This window comes from Epinephelus fuscoguttatus, linkage group LG19 (genome assembly GCF_011397635.1).
Source record: "Epinephelus fuscoguttatus linkage group LG19, E.fuscoguttatus.final_Chr_v1".
Lineage (NCBI taxonomy): Eukaryota > Metazoa > Chordata > Actinopteri > Perciformes > Serranidae > Epinephelus > Epinephelus fuscoguttatus.
Genome location: NC_064770.1, coordinates 33,818,720 through 33,832,993, shown reverse-complemented (window position 1 = coordinate 33,832,993; position 14,274 = coordinate 33,818,720). Strand labels below are relative to the sequence as shown.

At 43.3% G+C, this 14,274-nt stretch overlaps 1 protein-coding gene across 1 annotated transcript; it reads left to right on the top strand.

Moving 5' to 3' along the window:
- Positions 1-6,454: 6,454 nt before the first annotated feature.
- LOC125879670 (cold shock domain-containing protein C2-like) lies at positions 6,455-13,272 on the top strand. Its single transcript, XM_049561643.1, has 3 exons — positions 6,455-6,802; positions 8,769-8,891; positions 9,806-13,272. The coding sequence occupies exons 1-3, from the start codon at positions 6,621-6,623 to the stop codon at positions 9,966-9,968; spliced, it is 468 nt and encodes a 155-aa protein (XP_049417600.1). The 5' UTR covers positions 6,455-6,620; the 3' UTR covers positions 9,969-13,272.
- Positions 13,273-14,274: the final 1,002 nt, after the last annotated feature.

Below are 14,274 nucleotides of genomic sequence, written 5' to 3'. Positions count from 1 at the left end.
TCTCACAGTAAAAGGACGTATCATCAGTGTGAGTGGTTGTGATTTCTCATTTTGTGTGATTAGAGGAAGTATATCAAAACGGATTAGCGAGCAGCTTTTAAATCCTACAGTTTGAAGGGCAGTGAAGGCCACAGTGCTGCTTGTTTACAACACATCTGCGCTGGGCACTCTTAAAGAGACAGTCCAACTCAAAATCAAACATACATATTTTCCCTCGTAACCTGCAGTCTTATTTATCAGTTTAGATTGTTTTGGTGTGAGTTGCTGAGTGTTGAAGATACCGACCGTAGAGATGTCTGCCTTCTCTCCAATATAATGCAAGTGGATGGCACACGCTTGTGCTCAGAGCGCCAACAAAATGCATTTGAAAAACTCAACAGCAATGTCTCTTTCCAGAAATCATGACCTGGTTACTCAAGATAATCCACAGACCTTGTTGTGAGCAGTTTCATGTAGGAGCTATTTTCTTTCTACCGAACTACACCTGCCAACCGTATCACTGCACACAAGAAAGTGTGCATCTACTCATGGATGAGAGGCTCGTGCTCTTAAACCTTAATGACGTCCTCCTCAGCTGAGCTGTAATGTTAGCTGGGTCAGCGGTGCAAGGTGAGCTAGCAATAGCTGCACGCTTCCTTCTGAGCAGTGATACGGTTGGTGGGTGTAGTTTGGTACAAAGAGAATAGTCCCTACATGAAACTGCTCACATCAAGGTCTGTGGATTAGCTTGAGCCACCGGGTCATGATTTCCACCCCAGTCTCCTTCTAATACATGTCGGCGTCAAACACCGAGGCACGGAGGCAACCATTGGGGGCGGTGTGAGACAATGTTGAAGGCGGCATTTGTTAATGCTCTGAGCAGCTACCATAGTAAAAAGAATGGAAAAGTCCGCAAACAAACTCTGCAGTTTCATCTGAAAGCCTGCTTTTCACGTCCAGTATGAAACCAAAAGTCAGTGGAGTTGTTTTAATATTGATGAAGTGTGCTATTATGTTTAGCATGCTATTTTAGTGATGTGTCATGTGATGTTACATTATGTTTTTTTTCTCCATCATGTTGTTTTCTAAACCTAACCACGTGCGTTTGTTGCCTAAACCTAAGGAAGTAAACCTAAAAATGATTTTTTTTTTTTGTTGTTGCCTACGTTCTAAGTTTATTTTGAAGAAGACTGTTTAAATTTGTAGAGCAGAAACTGTGCATTTGAAAATGGAAGTTTAATTTTAAAAGAGATGGTGCATGCAACAAGCCGAAATTGACACGCTGTCCCTGAATGTCCAACACCGACGCAGGAAGGGTAACCAGCATGTCTATTTTGATGCGATGGGCCACCGACCAAGCGTCGGTATTTGATGAGTTGAGACAAGCCCCCCGCCATTTCTATTAAAGTTGCACATGAAGCCAAAAAAAGCTCTATTTTTGCTGTATGAATTACCCGAATCTTCCACATTGTGGTGTGATTCCACTTTTGGCCACCATGTTAAACTGGCTCCAAAACCCAGGGCTGTTCCTGGAGGCTTGGTTGGGGTGAGAATGTGTTGCGATTTCGGGAAAGAGACATCGCTGTTAAGTTATCTTAATGTGGTTTTTTTTATGCTTTGAGCACCACAAGCTGCAACCTGGTCTTACTCAGAAGTCCTAAAACGCGGTGCTCGGGCAGTGACTTGTGGCGTCAGATACCGATGAAAAACAGTCGTCCTTTAACGTTGGCATGATATGCTGCTGCCCGGCGGCGTCGGGGGAAACACAATGTCCAAGTTGGGCCAACAAACACCGACTTTCACCCAGGAGAGCAGTGCTCGCTTCCTGTAAAATTATAAAGCCAAACCCTGTTCTTTTTTCTTGAACCCAACAATTCCTAGTGTTGTACTTAAAGAAGCTGTATGGTAACAATAAATTTCCTGTGAGAACTGAAGTGTATTTTGAAAGAAGACAATGCATGTAACAGGCAGAACTTGACACGGTGTCCCAGAACGTCAACAACAAATGCACCCGTGGTACATTGCACGTCGTATCTGGACGTGGAGAGTCAAACGTTGATACGTGACGAGGTTGGAGTGAGAATGTGTTGCAAGCCAGTGCCATCCAGCTCCATTGTATTAAAGAGAAGGCAGACATCTCCAACACTTAGCAGCTCACACCAAACCAATCCAGACTGATTAACAACACTTTAGATAAGAGGAAAAATATTATTGTGTCTTGTGTGAACTGTGCCTTTAATGTTCGTCTCTATTAGTTTAGCAACTCTGACACACTTCTGTGTAATTATTAGAAATGCAGTGGGCTGTGTGTCATGTGACAACTGCATGGTCAGTCCGTGTCTGTCTCAGTCGTGTGTTGTGAAACTGGGTCAGACTGTGAAGAGTGTTTACTGACAAAAGGAGGTGGTGTGCATGTGACCCTGCTTCATGCTTCACAAACACTGTCTGCAGGAAGCGTATTCACCATGCACATATATTCATAACCACAGACACAGTGGAGCTAAATCAACGCTCTCTGACCTCATCACAGGCATTAAAACCTTTTCTGGTGGTTTTAAGTGACATATGTGAAAATGTAAAATCAATCACACATCCTTAATAACAGATCAGCACGAGAGCAGCTGCAGTGTGGTTAACATCATCAGTACCTCTCAACACTGAGCTCACTGTGCCCCAACAGATGACACACACGACAAGGAATGAAGAGTCATTTTCTGCGCGCGCACACACACACACACACACATACACACACACACAGTCGCATCACGCCATCGGAATCTCCGCCAGCTGCGCAGACTCAGCAGCCCCTCGCGTCGTCACGTCAGGGTTTTCCGTCGGACTGCACGGATTTAGTCGACTTATTTATTTAACAAGTCGTTATATAATACACACCGAGTCAAGGCAGACTCACACACACGCGCTGATCGTCCTCGACCCACCGGAGCAGAGCAGCCGATGCAGTAAGTAACATTTCTGTGGCTATATGTGCATGTTGAGGTGGCTGCAGGGGGGAGTGTGTCAGGGTGGCTTTGTTTTGGGGTCGGGACATAGTATTCTTTGCATGCTGGACAGGTAACCCGTCAAATAAATCAGATAGATTTTATTTTAGATGATGTGTTCATCTGTGGTTGTGCTGAGGATGGACTGGTGGAACACGTCCTCAATATCTGACCGCGTCCTGCTCTCTGTGACGGACCTCTCATCCTGCTTTTGTCCAAGTTATCCTGCATGAATGCTTTGAGAAATTGCAGATATTAGCTATTAAGGCTCTAAATCCGGTATTAATTTGGTTGTTTGTTAGAATAAAACAAGGGGAGAAGCAAATATGTAAAATGTGGTTTCATGGTTTTCTGAGGAAAGTGAATTCAACTAACTCCACACACACATTTCACTGACACACTGCCTTTTCATGATCATCACGGGACAGGGGAGAGATTTGTGGAGCCGTGACCCTCTTAAGTCTGTTGCTTCATTTCTGCACATCCAGATGTTCTCCTGCTGCTGCTGCTGCTGGTGTCTGTGTGTGTGTGTGTGTGTGTGTGTGTCAACTGAATGTTTGGATCCATCTCCACTGAAGCAGTTTCTCATATTGTGAGCTTCATCTCTTAGTGTGTCCGGACCCTGTGTAATATTACGCCTGTAGTACTCCTGTTTGGATGCAATTGATCGTTTGGGAATGGGGGCGCTGACGTCAGGAAACGCACCACTGGACTGGAGGCGGCGTTCTGCAGCTGTTCTGACGTCACGCCGCGTGCGGAGCTCCTGCATCATCACAGGCGAGAGGATGGTGTGTGCGTGGGCGTGAAAAACATGTAAAGCCTGCCTATATGGATCGACGCGGCGTGTGTCAGTGTTAATGGGGTTTGTGGGGTGTATCAACCCTTGAGTACTGACCGGAGATCAGTCATCTGCCGCGTCATATCCGGTGCAATATTAAGGTTATGGTTTTGATTTATTATGGGATGTGTGTGCAGTTTTTGGTGTAGGACGTCAAGTAATATTCTTGGTGTGTATGTTCTGGTATATTATGGATATCTGCATAGTTACATGCACAACCCTATTCCTAAAGGTGGGTGCTCAAAAACCCCACTACAAATTTCCCCTTAGAGACACAATAAAGGCTTATCTTATCTTATATTTGATCTTATCTTATCTCCTGACCTTGAAATATCACTGTGGGGATCACAGATTACAAGGTATTAAAGGGCAAGGTCACCTGCCTCGACAGGATATGAAGCGGATTTTAGTATTAGTGAACAATGCACTCTATACATAGACAGAGATGAATAATTTAGGCACACTCTAACTCTGACATGTATTGAATGCACACTGTACAATGATAACGCCCTGTGATACACTAAGATAGGAATGCAAGTCAAGTAGATATGAAAATTGAATCTTCACGTTTATAAATATTCTTGGAAGCAGAGATAACCCCTAATGATCACGGGGGTTTCAGAGGAATGTAGATAGTTTCCAAATGAGCCAAAGGGAAACTCACAAAGGGAAAGGTGCAGGTGAGAAAAAGAAAATTAGTGTTTCTACATGTCATGAAACTTGGGGCTGGATTTAAAGGGGCAGTCTACAAGATTTCCATCCCAAGGTCAGCTTGTCATCTAAAGTGGGGCTTGAAGACTTCATGTTTCTAACAGGAACCCTGTGTTACACACTGGAGATGTGGAGTTTATTAGGAGGGTCTCATGGAAACCATAGACTGTGTAAATGATGTAGTCATTGTGACGTCACCCACTGTTTTGTGGACTCCAGTGTAGAAGCTTTGAGTTTGCAGAGATTAGCACTGGGTTCGAATCCACCAGCCAGCCAGGGCCCTTCTGTGTGGAGTTTGCATGTTCTGCCTGTGTCAGCGTGGGTTTTCTCCAGGTACTCCAGCTTCCTCCCACAGTCCAAAGACATGCAGGGTAATTGGTGACTCTAAATTGTCCGTAGGTGTGAATGTGAGTGTGAATGGTTGTCTGTTTCCATGTGTCAGCCCTGTGATAGTCTGGTGACCTGTCCAGGGTGAACCCTGCCTCTGGCAATGTCAGCTGGGATAGGCTCCAGCACACAGAAAATGAATGAATGAAAATATTTGGCCATCGCCATCTTGGATTTTTGGAACCAGAAGTGACCATATCTGGATAAGAGTGTGGAGATAATCCTGAGGCGGCTAAATTAGTCATCACAGTGCATTATAGCAATGGTTACCTGTGATAACGCTGATGCTAATGCAGATTTTTTTTATTGTGAAAAACAGGCTTCGATTTAATTTGATTCGATTCAATTCAGTTTTCAGTTTCATTTATAAAGCCCAATATCACAAATCACTATTTGCCTCAGAGGGCTTTACAGCATACAACATCCCTCTGTCCTTTGGACCCTCACATCGGACAAGGAAAAACTCCCTCAAAAAACCCCTTTAATAGGGAAAACCAATGAAACAATTAAAGCAAAATGTAGACCTCTTACTAGAGAAACTGAACATCTGACTCCATAAAGAGTCTTTTAGTTTAACCAAACTCTGAGCAAGACCAAGACCCCAACCTCAATATTACAATTGATTTTCATGAACTGAAAACACACTGAAATAGTTACAGTTATAGCTACACCTATACTCTGTGAACTTAGGGTCACGCCTTAGTTACCTAACCAACGCTGTAGCCGTAGTTACTTGTAGAGAAAACTCCTGTGCACAGCTAACTTGCAAAAATAATTATTTTAATGCTGCAGTGTTTCAGTAAACTAAACCTTTATCAGGAAAACCTGATGAAACCCGATGACTTTTCTCTTCAAGTTGTGTTCTGCTCATCCCTCTCCGACGCACCTGTTTGGACATAGATGTATTGCCACTGTGATTTGCTATGCAACTCAGCTATAAAGACCAAAACCGTCTTTTGTACCAGGCTGTTTGTTTCTGCTGTAAAGCTGAACATTAAACATGGAGCTTTATGAGGACTGACTCACGTTTGGAGCCAGCCTCAAGTGGCCATTAGGTGAACTGCAGTTTTTGGCACTTTCACATTGTCTTCATTTTTCAGCCCTGGAGGTTGTTAATTGATGGAAACACACAGCTAAGTTGCATTATAAGAATTGTAGCAACACTTTTTAAAACCCATATGCACTAATAGTCAGGATATCTTGGCCTCTGTGCTACATTCATTTTCATCATTCTTGTTAAGTTTTCTCCAACTTTAGGATACACACTACTACATCACTGCACTACCCCCTTAACGTTAAAGGGGATTTGACTAAGGAGGCATCACATCAATATCTGTTTTCCTTTTGGAATGATTTTTATCTAATAACACAGCCTAAGGGTAGAACAACATATTCCTGGACAAAAGGAAGCAACACCACAAAGACTTTTCTCACCTCACAGGCCCTTTGTTTGTGTGTTGTTTCTGACTTGAACAGGCTTATGACCCCTCCCATCCCTTGTTTCCCCTCATCAGGTCTAAAGCCACATGACAACTCTGAGCCTGTGTCCCACACTGAGGCAGGCCTCTCCAAGCAGACGGACTTACAGATACTGCAGCGGACAGACAACTGTGTCAGCAGCCCATCAGCAGCCTGCGGCTCGAGGTGTAGCAGCAGCATCCAACACTGCATCCACACCATCCTCCCTCGTCCTCGTCACTGCTAACATGGCAGACCCCAGCCTCACGTCACCCTCCAGGACCCCGCTGCGCTCCCCCAACAACTCCCTCACCCTCTCCTTCCCTTTCGTGAGGGAGGGGAGCCAGGTATGGGAGGAAGGGAGGGAGCACCCGCTGCCTCGGGATTTGCCCAGCCCGCTGATAACCAAACGCAACCGCACCTACTCAGCGTGAGTATGATGAGTTCATTTATCACTTAGAGTGTGGTGGGAAGCAGACATTTACTGAAATACAATAACACACACAGGAATTAGATTTTCCATTTTATTCTACTTTAAAACTTAACTGCATCTTAGAGGAAAATGTTCTTTTTATTCCAGTACATGCATGACAACCAGGTTGTTTACTATCACACGAGTTAATTTTAAAGGGATAGTTCACCCCAAAATAAAAAAAGCATGGTTTTCCTCTTACATGTAGTGCTATTTATCAGTCTAGATTGTTTTAATGTGAGTTGCTGAGTGTTGGAGATATTGGCCGTAGAAATGTCTGCCTGCTCTCTAATATAATGGAACTACTACCAAACTGCCACTCCACTTTAAGCCCACCTAGCACCACTGAGCTAGCTGACATTACAACATAGCTGAGGAGGACACCATTAATCTACATGAGTAGATGCACGCTTCCTTCTGCGTGGTGATATGGATGGTGAGTGTTGTTTGGTAGAAAGAAAATAGCTCCTACATGAAACTGCTCACAACAAGGTCTGTGGATTATCTTGAGCAACCAGATCATGATTTCTGGGAAGAGACATTGCTGTTGAGTTTTCCAAATGTATTTTTTTGGCGCTCTGAGCACCACAAGCTGAGTGCCATCTAGTTCCATTATACTGGAGAGAACCCAGTGATGGCAGCTGCTTTGGCCCGATTCTGGGGCGTCATTCATGCTGAGTCTCAGCCGATTCAGGTGACCGGATGTGGCCCGACTTATTTGTTCTGGTGTGCCGAGTTTGGGCCGAAGCTGGGCCAGGTAATTTTGGATAATGGCCCAGTGATGGCAGTGTTGACAGCTGGAATCGGGCCAGCCGCTTTGGCCTGATTCTTGGGTGTCATTCATGCCGAGTCTGAGTCCAGTGGCCCAGCCAATTTCATCCAGCAGGCCAAGTTTGGGCTGATTCTACGTCATTTTGGCCACCTGGTAAGGCAGACACCTCTACGTCTGATATTTCCAACATTCAGCAACTCACATCAAAACAATCTAGATTAATAAACAGAACGACAGGTAAGAGGAAAAATATGTATTTTCGATTTTGGGGTCAACTGTCCCTTTAATGTACAATATACTTTATATACAACCTATAAACTCTCTATAAAGAATGCCTCTTTAGATAGTGGTCCCCATACACCTGTGAGTTGCAGTCACTTGCTGCTGAAGTTTTTAGAAACACAACTTAAAAAATAGGATGCACTGTTAAGGTTCAACTACCCAAGCATATGTAAAGATACTTAAAATGCATCGGCAGTAATAATCCATTAATATAATATAAGATTATGTAACATTGACAGGAGCCATTTCCTGCACAGTGAGTACTTCTGCTTTTGATGCTTGCAGTACGTGTTGCTGATATGTCTGTGGATTTTCTCAAGTTAAACTTTGAAGATCTTTTATTTGCAAGGGAGCATTTTTAAATTGCGGTATTGCCGCTTACATAAAGGATCTGATTATTTCCACCTCTGCATCTTGTCATTATCCATCCTGAAGTAGTGATTAATTAATCATTAGTCACTTTCCAAGCTGACAGAGATACAGATTTACTGATGTTAAATAAATCTGACAGGTTGCTGTGTCGTGACTGGTTTGCTTACTGTGATTGAAGAGAGGTTCAATACCGCACTGTTTACACAGATCTCACAAATGATTGTTGATCTCTTCTGCTGCTGTGTTGCGACATTATGAGGCAGTGTGTAGGAGTCGATTGTTCCTTCTTAACCTACTTTATGAGTCCTCCTTTCTGTCCTCACACTTCTCCATTTGTGTGTGGGCCTGATCCATGAATTGTGTCACATAAAAGTAGAATTATATTCTTCTAAAACTGCTCCCTCTCGTTTTACTGACACAATAACGACACTAAATTGTACTGAGATGAGTCATTTTATGCGTAATTTAAAAATGTTGTTTTCCTCTCTCTGGCTGCAGGACGGTGCGTGCTCACTCAGGTCCAGTGTTTAAGGGTGTTTGTAAGAACTTCTCCAGGTCACAAGGTCACGGCTTCATCCGACCCTCCCACGGCGGCGACGACATCTTCGTTCACATCTCAGAGTGAGTGACAATAACACTGAACAGAATCTTTAAGGACAAACAGATTTCACACATTAGCTGAATCACACATAGCAACACAAACTTACTGCAGCGTCAGCTCACAGGACTGTGACAACTCGGCACAAAACACTGGTTACGTTTGTACTTTTTTCAAAGGGAGAGCTATTTTTTCCGCCCCTCCTGGGACTCTGTGACACCTGCAATAAGTGGACACGCACAGAGAGTACAGCAATCTGTGCTGGGTTTCTTTTTATTCAGGACAAGCAGCATTGCATCTCAGATGTTACCACAACCTCAGCAAAAGCACATTTTCAAAATTTCTCCCTGCAGATTATGCAGCAGGACCCTGTTATATTACAGCCAAACAGCTGCATCATGGGTCTGAAAGTACGACGTTATCTTGGCTCAGATTCCCTCACTACTGAGCTGCAGCAGATGTCTGTATTTTATAATAATGTGTGAGCGTGTACAAGCACACTCAGTGGAGTGATCTATCCGTTTAAGAGACATTTCAGCTTTCTGGGAAATACACTTTTTATTTGCTGAAATCAGACGATTAGTAACCACTCTAAAATCTATGTGTTAAGTGTGAAGCTGGACGTCAACATTGGCTTAGAGACTAGAAGAAGGAGGAAACATTGTGCCTAAACCTGCAGACCTTCACCACAGCTTTAGTCAAAGCATAAAACACCAGGACAAGAATATTTTGCTGTGGCTTGCGAGAGTTTCACAAATCTAGCAATGACCCAATTTTGTGTGTGCAAAGTGCCAAAAAAAGTGTTGTTGAAACTCTTACATGGTCTGTTTCTGGCTTTGTGATGGCACATCCTGTGTTTACACTTTCTCTGTAACACTATTTAACAAGTCAGCATGAAGCATTTTTACTCATACTTCATCGCCCTCTCTTTTTTCAGCATCGAGGGGGAGTATGTCCCGGTCGAGGGCGACGAGGTCACGTACAAAGTGAGCCGGGTCCCGCCCAAGAACCTGAAGGTGCAGGCGGTGGAGGTGAAGCTCATACACCTCAACCCAGGGACGAAACACGAGACCTGGTCGGGCCAGGTCATCAGCACATAGGCCTGAACTCCGGGGGCCTGGTGGGTCATGCTGGGCAGGGCTGGGTGGGTGATGGTGGACCTCTCGTGGGACTGATAACTTTGTGCTCAAATCCTTAGTTAAAGAAAAAAGTTTTACCTGCACAGCAAAGAGTCCAGAGTTAATAATAACTCGTGTGTAGCTGGTGTCCACTCAAAGCTGTCTGCTACACTGACGAATTTGCTGTGTATGTAAAACTGATCATTTATTCACTGTTAGGAAAAAAGTTTTCTTTATTTATATTTTTGCCATGATAGCAGTAATAAAAGTCAGATTTGAGATGGGAGGGTAAAGTGACCAGCGTAGCATCAAACTTTTAAATCTGAAAGAGCTTATTGGCTTCATTTTCCACAGAGTTCAGCTGTATGCAAAGTATGAAACACTGGGAGAATAAACTGCAGACATAACTGTGGTGCAGATCTGCAAACTGAGGCATGACAGCTGAGGTATGTGCAAGGAAGACAGCGATGTGGGACAAAAGGCTGAATTGAGTTTTACTTCCCTTCTTTGCAGCTGTTATGCACTTGTTTACTTCACCAAAGTTTCCAGGATCACATGTTGGGTGCAAGTGTGGGTCAGTCAGATGACTTGTTATTACAGCCCACGCTGTTTCTACATCGAGTGCAGACTTTGGAGCGACGAGAGGAAACTTTGAATTTGAGATAATGGACGTAAAAGCAAGTGGTTTAGAGAGTAGAAGCTGAAGAAATTTAAAGGTGCAGTGTGTAGATTTAGGGGGATGTATTGGCAAAAGTGGATTATAATATAATAAGTGTGTTTGCTTTATCTGAAAATAAGATTTTTGCGTTTATGTTGGCTCAAAATGAGTCGTAATATCTACATAGGAAGCGAGTCCTCCCCATGGACGCATAAAGAGAGCTGTATACAGCGTTGGAGGTGGGACCCTGCTCATATGAAAGTTCCAAGTAGTGCATAAAACCAAAATAATTTGAACTGCCTTGTATAAAATTACCTGGATGATCACCGCAGCTTCTGCATCACTGGGCCCACAGATCAAGCACAGTAGGGTAAAGTTGGTGTTTGTTGGAGCGTTCTTGTCCTGCCATGTTTCCCCTCCGATGCTTCTGTTCACGGTTAAACTAGAACGACAACTGGCCACATGTCATGCTGACGTTAAAGGATGCCCTTTTTTGTCAGTGTCTGGCGCCACAAGTCACTGCCCAAGCACTGGATTTTGACGACTTCGGAGTGAGACCAGGTTGTATAACCGGGCCTGCCGTCAGGTGGTGTCAAAGGGTACAGATGACCCCAGCCCATGACCCGTCATGATTTAACACCTTGCATTAATTTCCTTAATCAATGTTTGATTTTACTTTTTTTCTAATCATTCATCGGAGGGCATTGTTTTGGCCCAGGACACACATGACTACCTCTGCTTTTCAAAATAAGACGACAAGGTCTTAACAGTAGATACAAGTACAAGTAGATAAAAAATACTGGTGGAAATACGTTTAATTGGATTATATTTACAGGAAGTATAAAAATGTGTAGGGATCCCCTTCCCCATTGGGTGTGAATGAGGGGCCCACTTTAAAAAATGTTGTCCCCCTGCCTGTATTTCCTAACAGCTGGCCTGGTTGTAACGCTCAAAAAAATGTATCCACTGATTTACAGACGTCTCTTTCACAACATTAATGTATGGAAAGAAATTTATCTGGGCCCAATGGCATCACGTGACGAACTCAGAAGTTGTAACTCCACAGTTTAGTCACTACAAAAATTGGCTTCAGAGCTTGGCGCACCTCCTGGGGGGCCTGGTCTTTGTCCATAGAGCCTGCCATGTTGAATCACCATTTTTCTGCAGTAGCCAAGACCGGACAAACATATCACTGGCTCTAAAAAGGGCCATTCCCTTTTTTGCGTTTTGGCGTGAGCTACTTTAGTTAGCAGCCCCTCCACACTGAGTCAAACAGCGTAAAACATATCCTGCTTTCTCTGTTTTTTTACCGATTAAAATCACAAGTCCATTTGTTTCAGAGAGGCAGAGACCTCTGTGGATAATTCGGCTAATGGTAAAAACCTCGTCTGGATCTTAAGTTAGAGCGGAAAAAGGTGCGCCCACATTAGCAGGTGCTGGTCTAGCGGCCTCTCTGCAACCAGCCAAACAGTGTTAGGGTGACACTGATTTGTAAACTGCTTTATTTAGTGTTTTTACCAGTTTTAATCACCTGGACCATTTGTTTTGGAGAGGAGGACACCTCTGTGGATAATTTGGCTTTCAGTTAAAACCTCCTGAACAATGAACACTGAAAGAATTCAAACTGGGAGTTCAGGCAAGTTTCAGCTGGTTGTAAACTTCAATCCTCACCACTAGATGCCACTAAATTCTACACACTGCTCCTTTAAATTATTTTGTTGTCGAGTGAAAGACAGTTGAAATGGCAGGTTGACATCGTCAGGATGTCTCATAACCTCCTTTTTGGGTTTCAGGTCACCAGTTTAGAAGCATGAACTTAAAGGGGAAGTTTTGTTATGAGAGTAAGAGTGAGAGTAAGTTGGAAGTTTGTTTTGTCTTAAACAAAAAGAGCATGAAGGAGGATTAAAAGAGGCAGATCACATTAAACCAAGCATGGATATTTCAAAAATATGAAAAAAAAAAAAATTACTGTGAAAGGCGACTGCAAGTATCTTCCTGACAAATGCATTTTCTCAGTTGTAACGTCTTGTTTGTGGTTATTTATTTTAATTATTTATTTGATGATTGAATCAGATTTGTGTGTCCTCAGATTGCAAGCTCTATATTTTGATGAATACAGTCAAAAGTTGCACTTATAAAAATTTGAACTTCCACTATGAAAACTGCCAGAAAAAAAACAAACTGCTCCAGACATCATTGTGAGGTTTTTCTCAGCTTGAAAATTCCTGTTTTGTCCGGAGCCACAAATCGCTGATAAAGAAATGTGTTTGTAAATCTTTTTCTATTATCAGAAAAAACATGTATCTGTGTGTGATTTATTAAGTGTAGTCAGTGTGAAGGTGACCTCCATGACTTCATAGTTGGTGCCAAAAGAGATCATTGTCACATAAATGTTTGTAGGTATATCAGGTTCTGTTCATGTACTGTACTGTATGTCATTTTCTATTATATATGTTTCATGGATTCTCTATGCATCTTGTCTGTCTGTCAGTGTCACTGCTTGAATACGTTCACCATTAAATTTGGTTTGTTTCTGTCACATCAACGTGAACAAACCACTGTGGTGGTGATCCTCATGATTTCTTCTACCGAGCCTTGAAAGAACATTAAAGCATTTTATGATTCACACGTTGGATGGAAGCTGTGTTTCTTTAGTTGTGTGTGGGAGTGAGACGGGAGGAGGAAGAGGAAGAGTGCATGAGCTTGATCAACATTTGGTCAGAGAAACACGGAGTTGTTTTTTACAACAGCCGCCTCGTCCTGTCAAAGTGTCCCCAGCCTGATAATCGCACTGAATTGCCAATTTATTTCACATCATTCAATGTGCTTATGCTGTTAAGGGTCACAGGAGGCCTGGAGCCTATCCCAGCTGACATTAGGCGAGAGGCAGGGTTCACCCCAGACAGGTCACAGGGCTGACACATAGAGACAGACAACCATTCACACTAAAAATCACACCTACGACGACAATTTAGAGTCACCAATTAACCTGCATGTCTTTGGACTGTGGGAGGAAACTGGAGTACCTGGAGGAAACCAACGCTGACACAGGGAGAACATGCAAACTCCACACAGAAGACTCCCCCATTCCAGTGTTCAAACCAGGAACCCTCTTGTTGTGAGGTGACAATGCTAACTACTCTGGTGAGGGGAAGGATAACGAGACACAGGTGAGGCTAATCAGGGCGGGGCCGGCATAACACAGGTGAAGGCATCAAAAGGGAGGGAAACACACACAGGGGCAGGAAGTGAAGTGATAAGATAAATTAAGATGAGATTAAAATAGACAGGATCGGAAATACTTTACTGATCCTCAGGGGGAAATTGTGACACATTGCAGTTGGTCTTATACTGAATATAATCATAGGGAAATTAAAAGAAAATAAAATGGAAAAAAGGTATAAAAATGTGAATGGTTTTCTCCGGGTTCTCCAACTTCCTCCCACAGTCCAAAGACATGCAGGGTAGGTTAATCAGTGACTCTAAATTGTCTTCAGGTGTGACTGTGAGCCTGAATGCTTGTCTGGCGACCTGTCCAGGTTGTACCCCGCCTCTCGCCCAGTGTCAGCTGGGCTAGACTCCAGACTTCCTGCAACCCTGTACCAGGATGAGCAGTTACAGAAATGAATG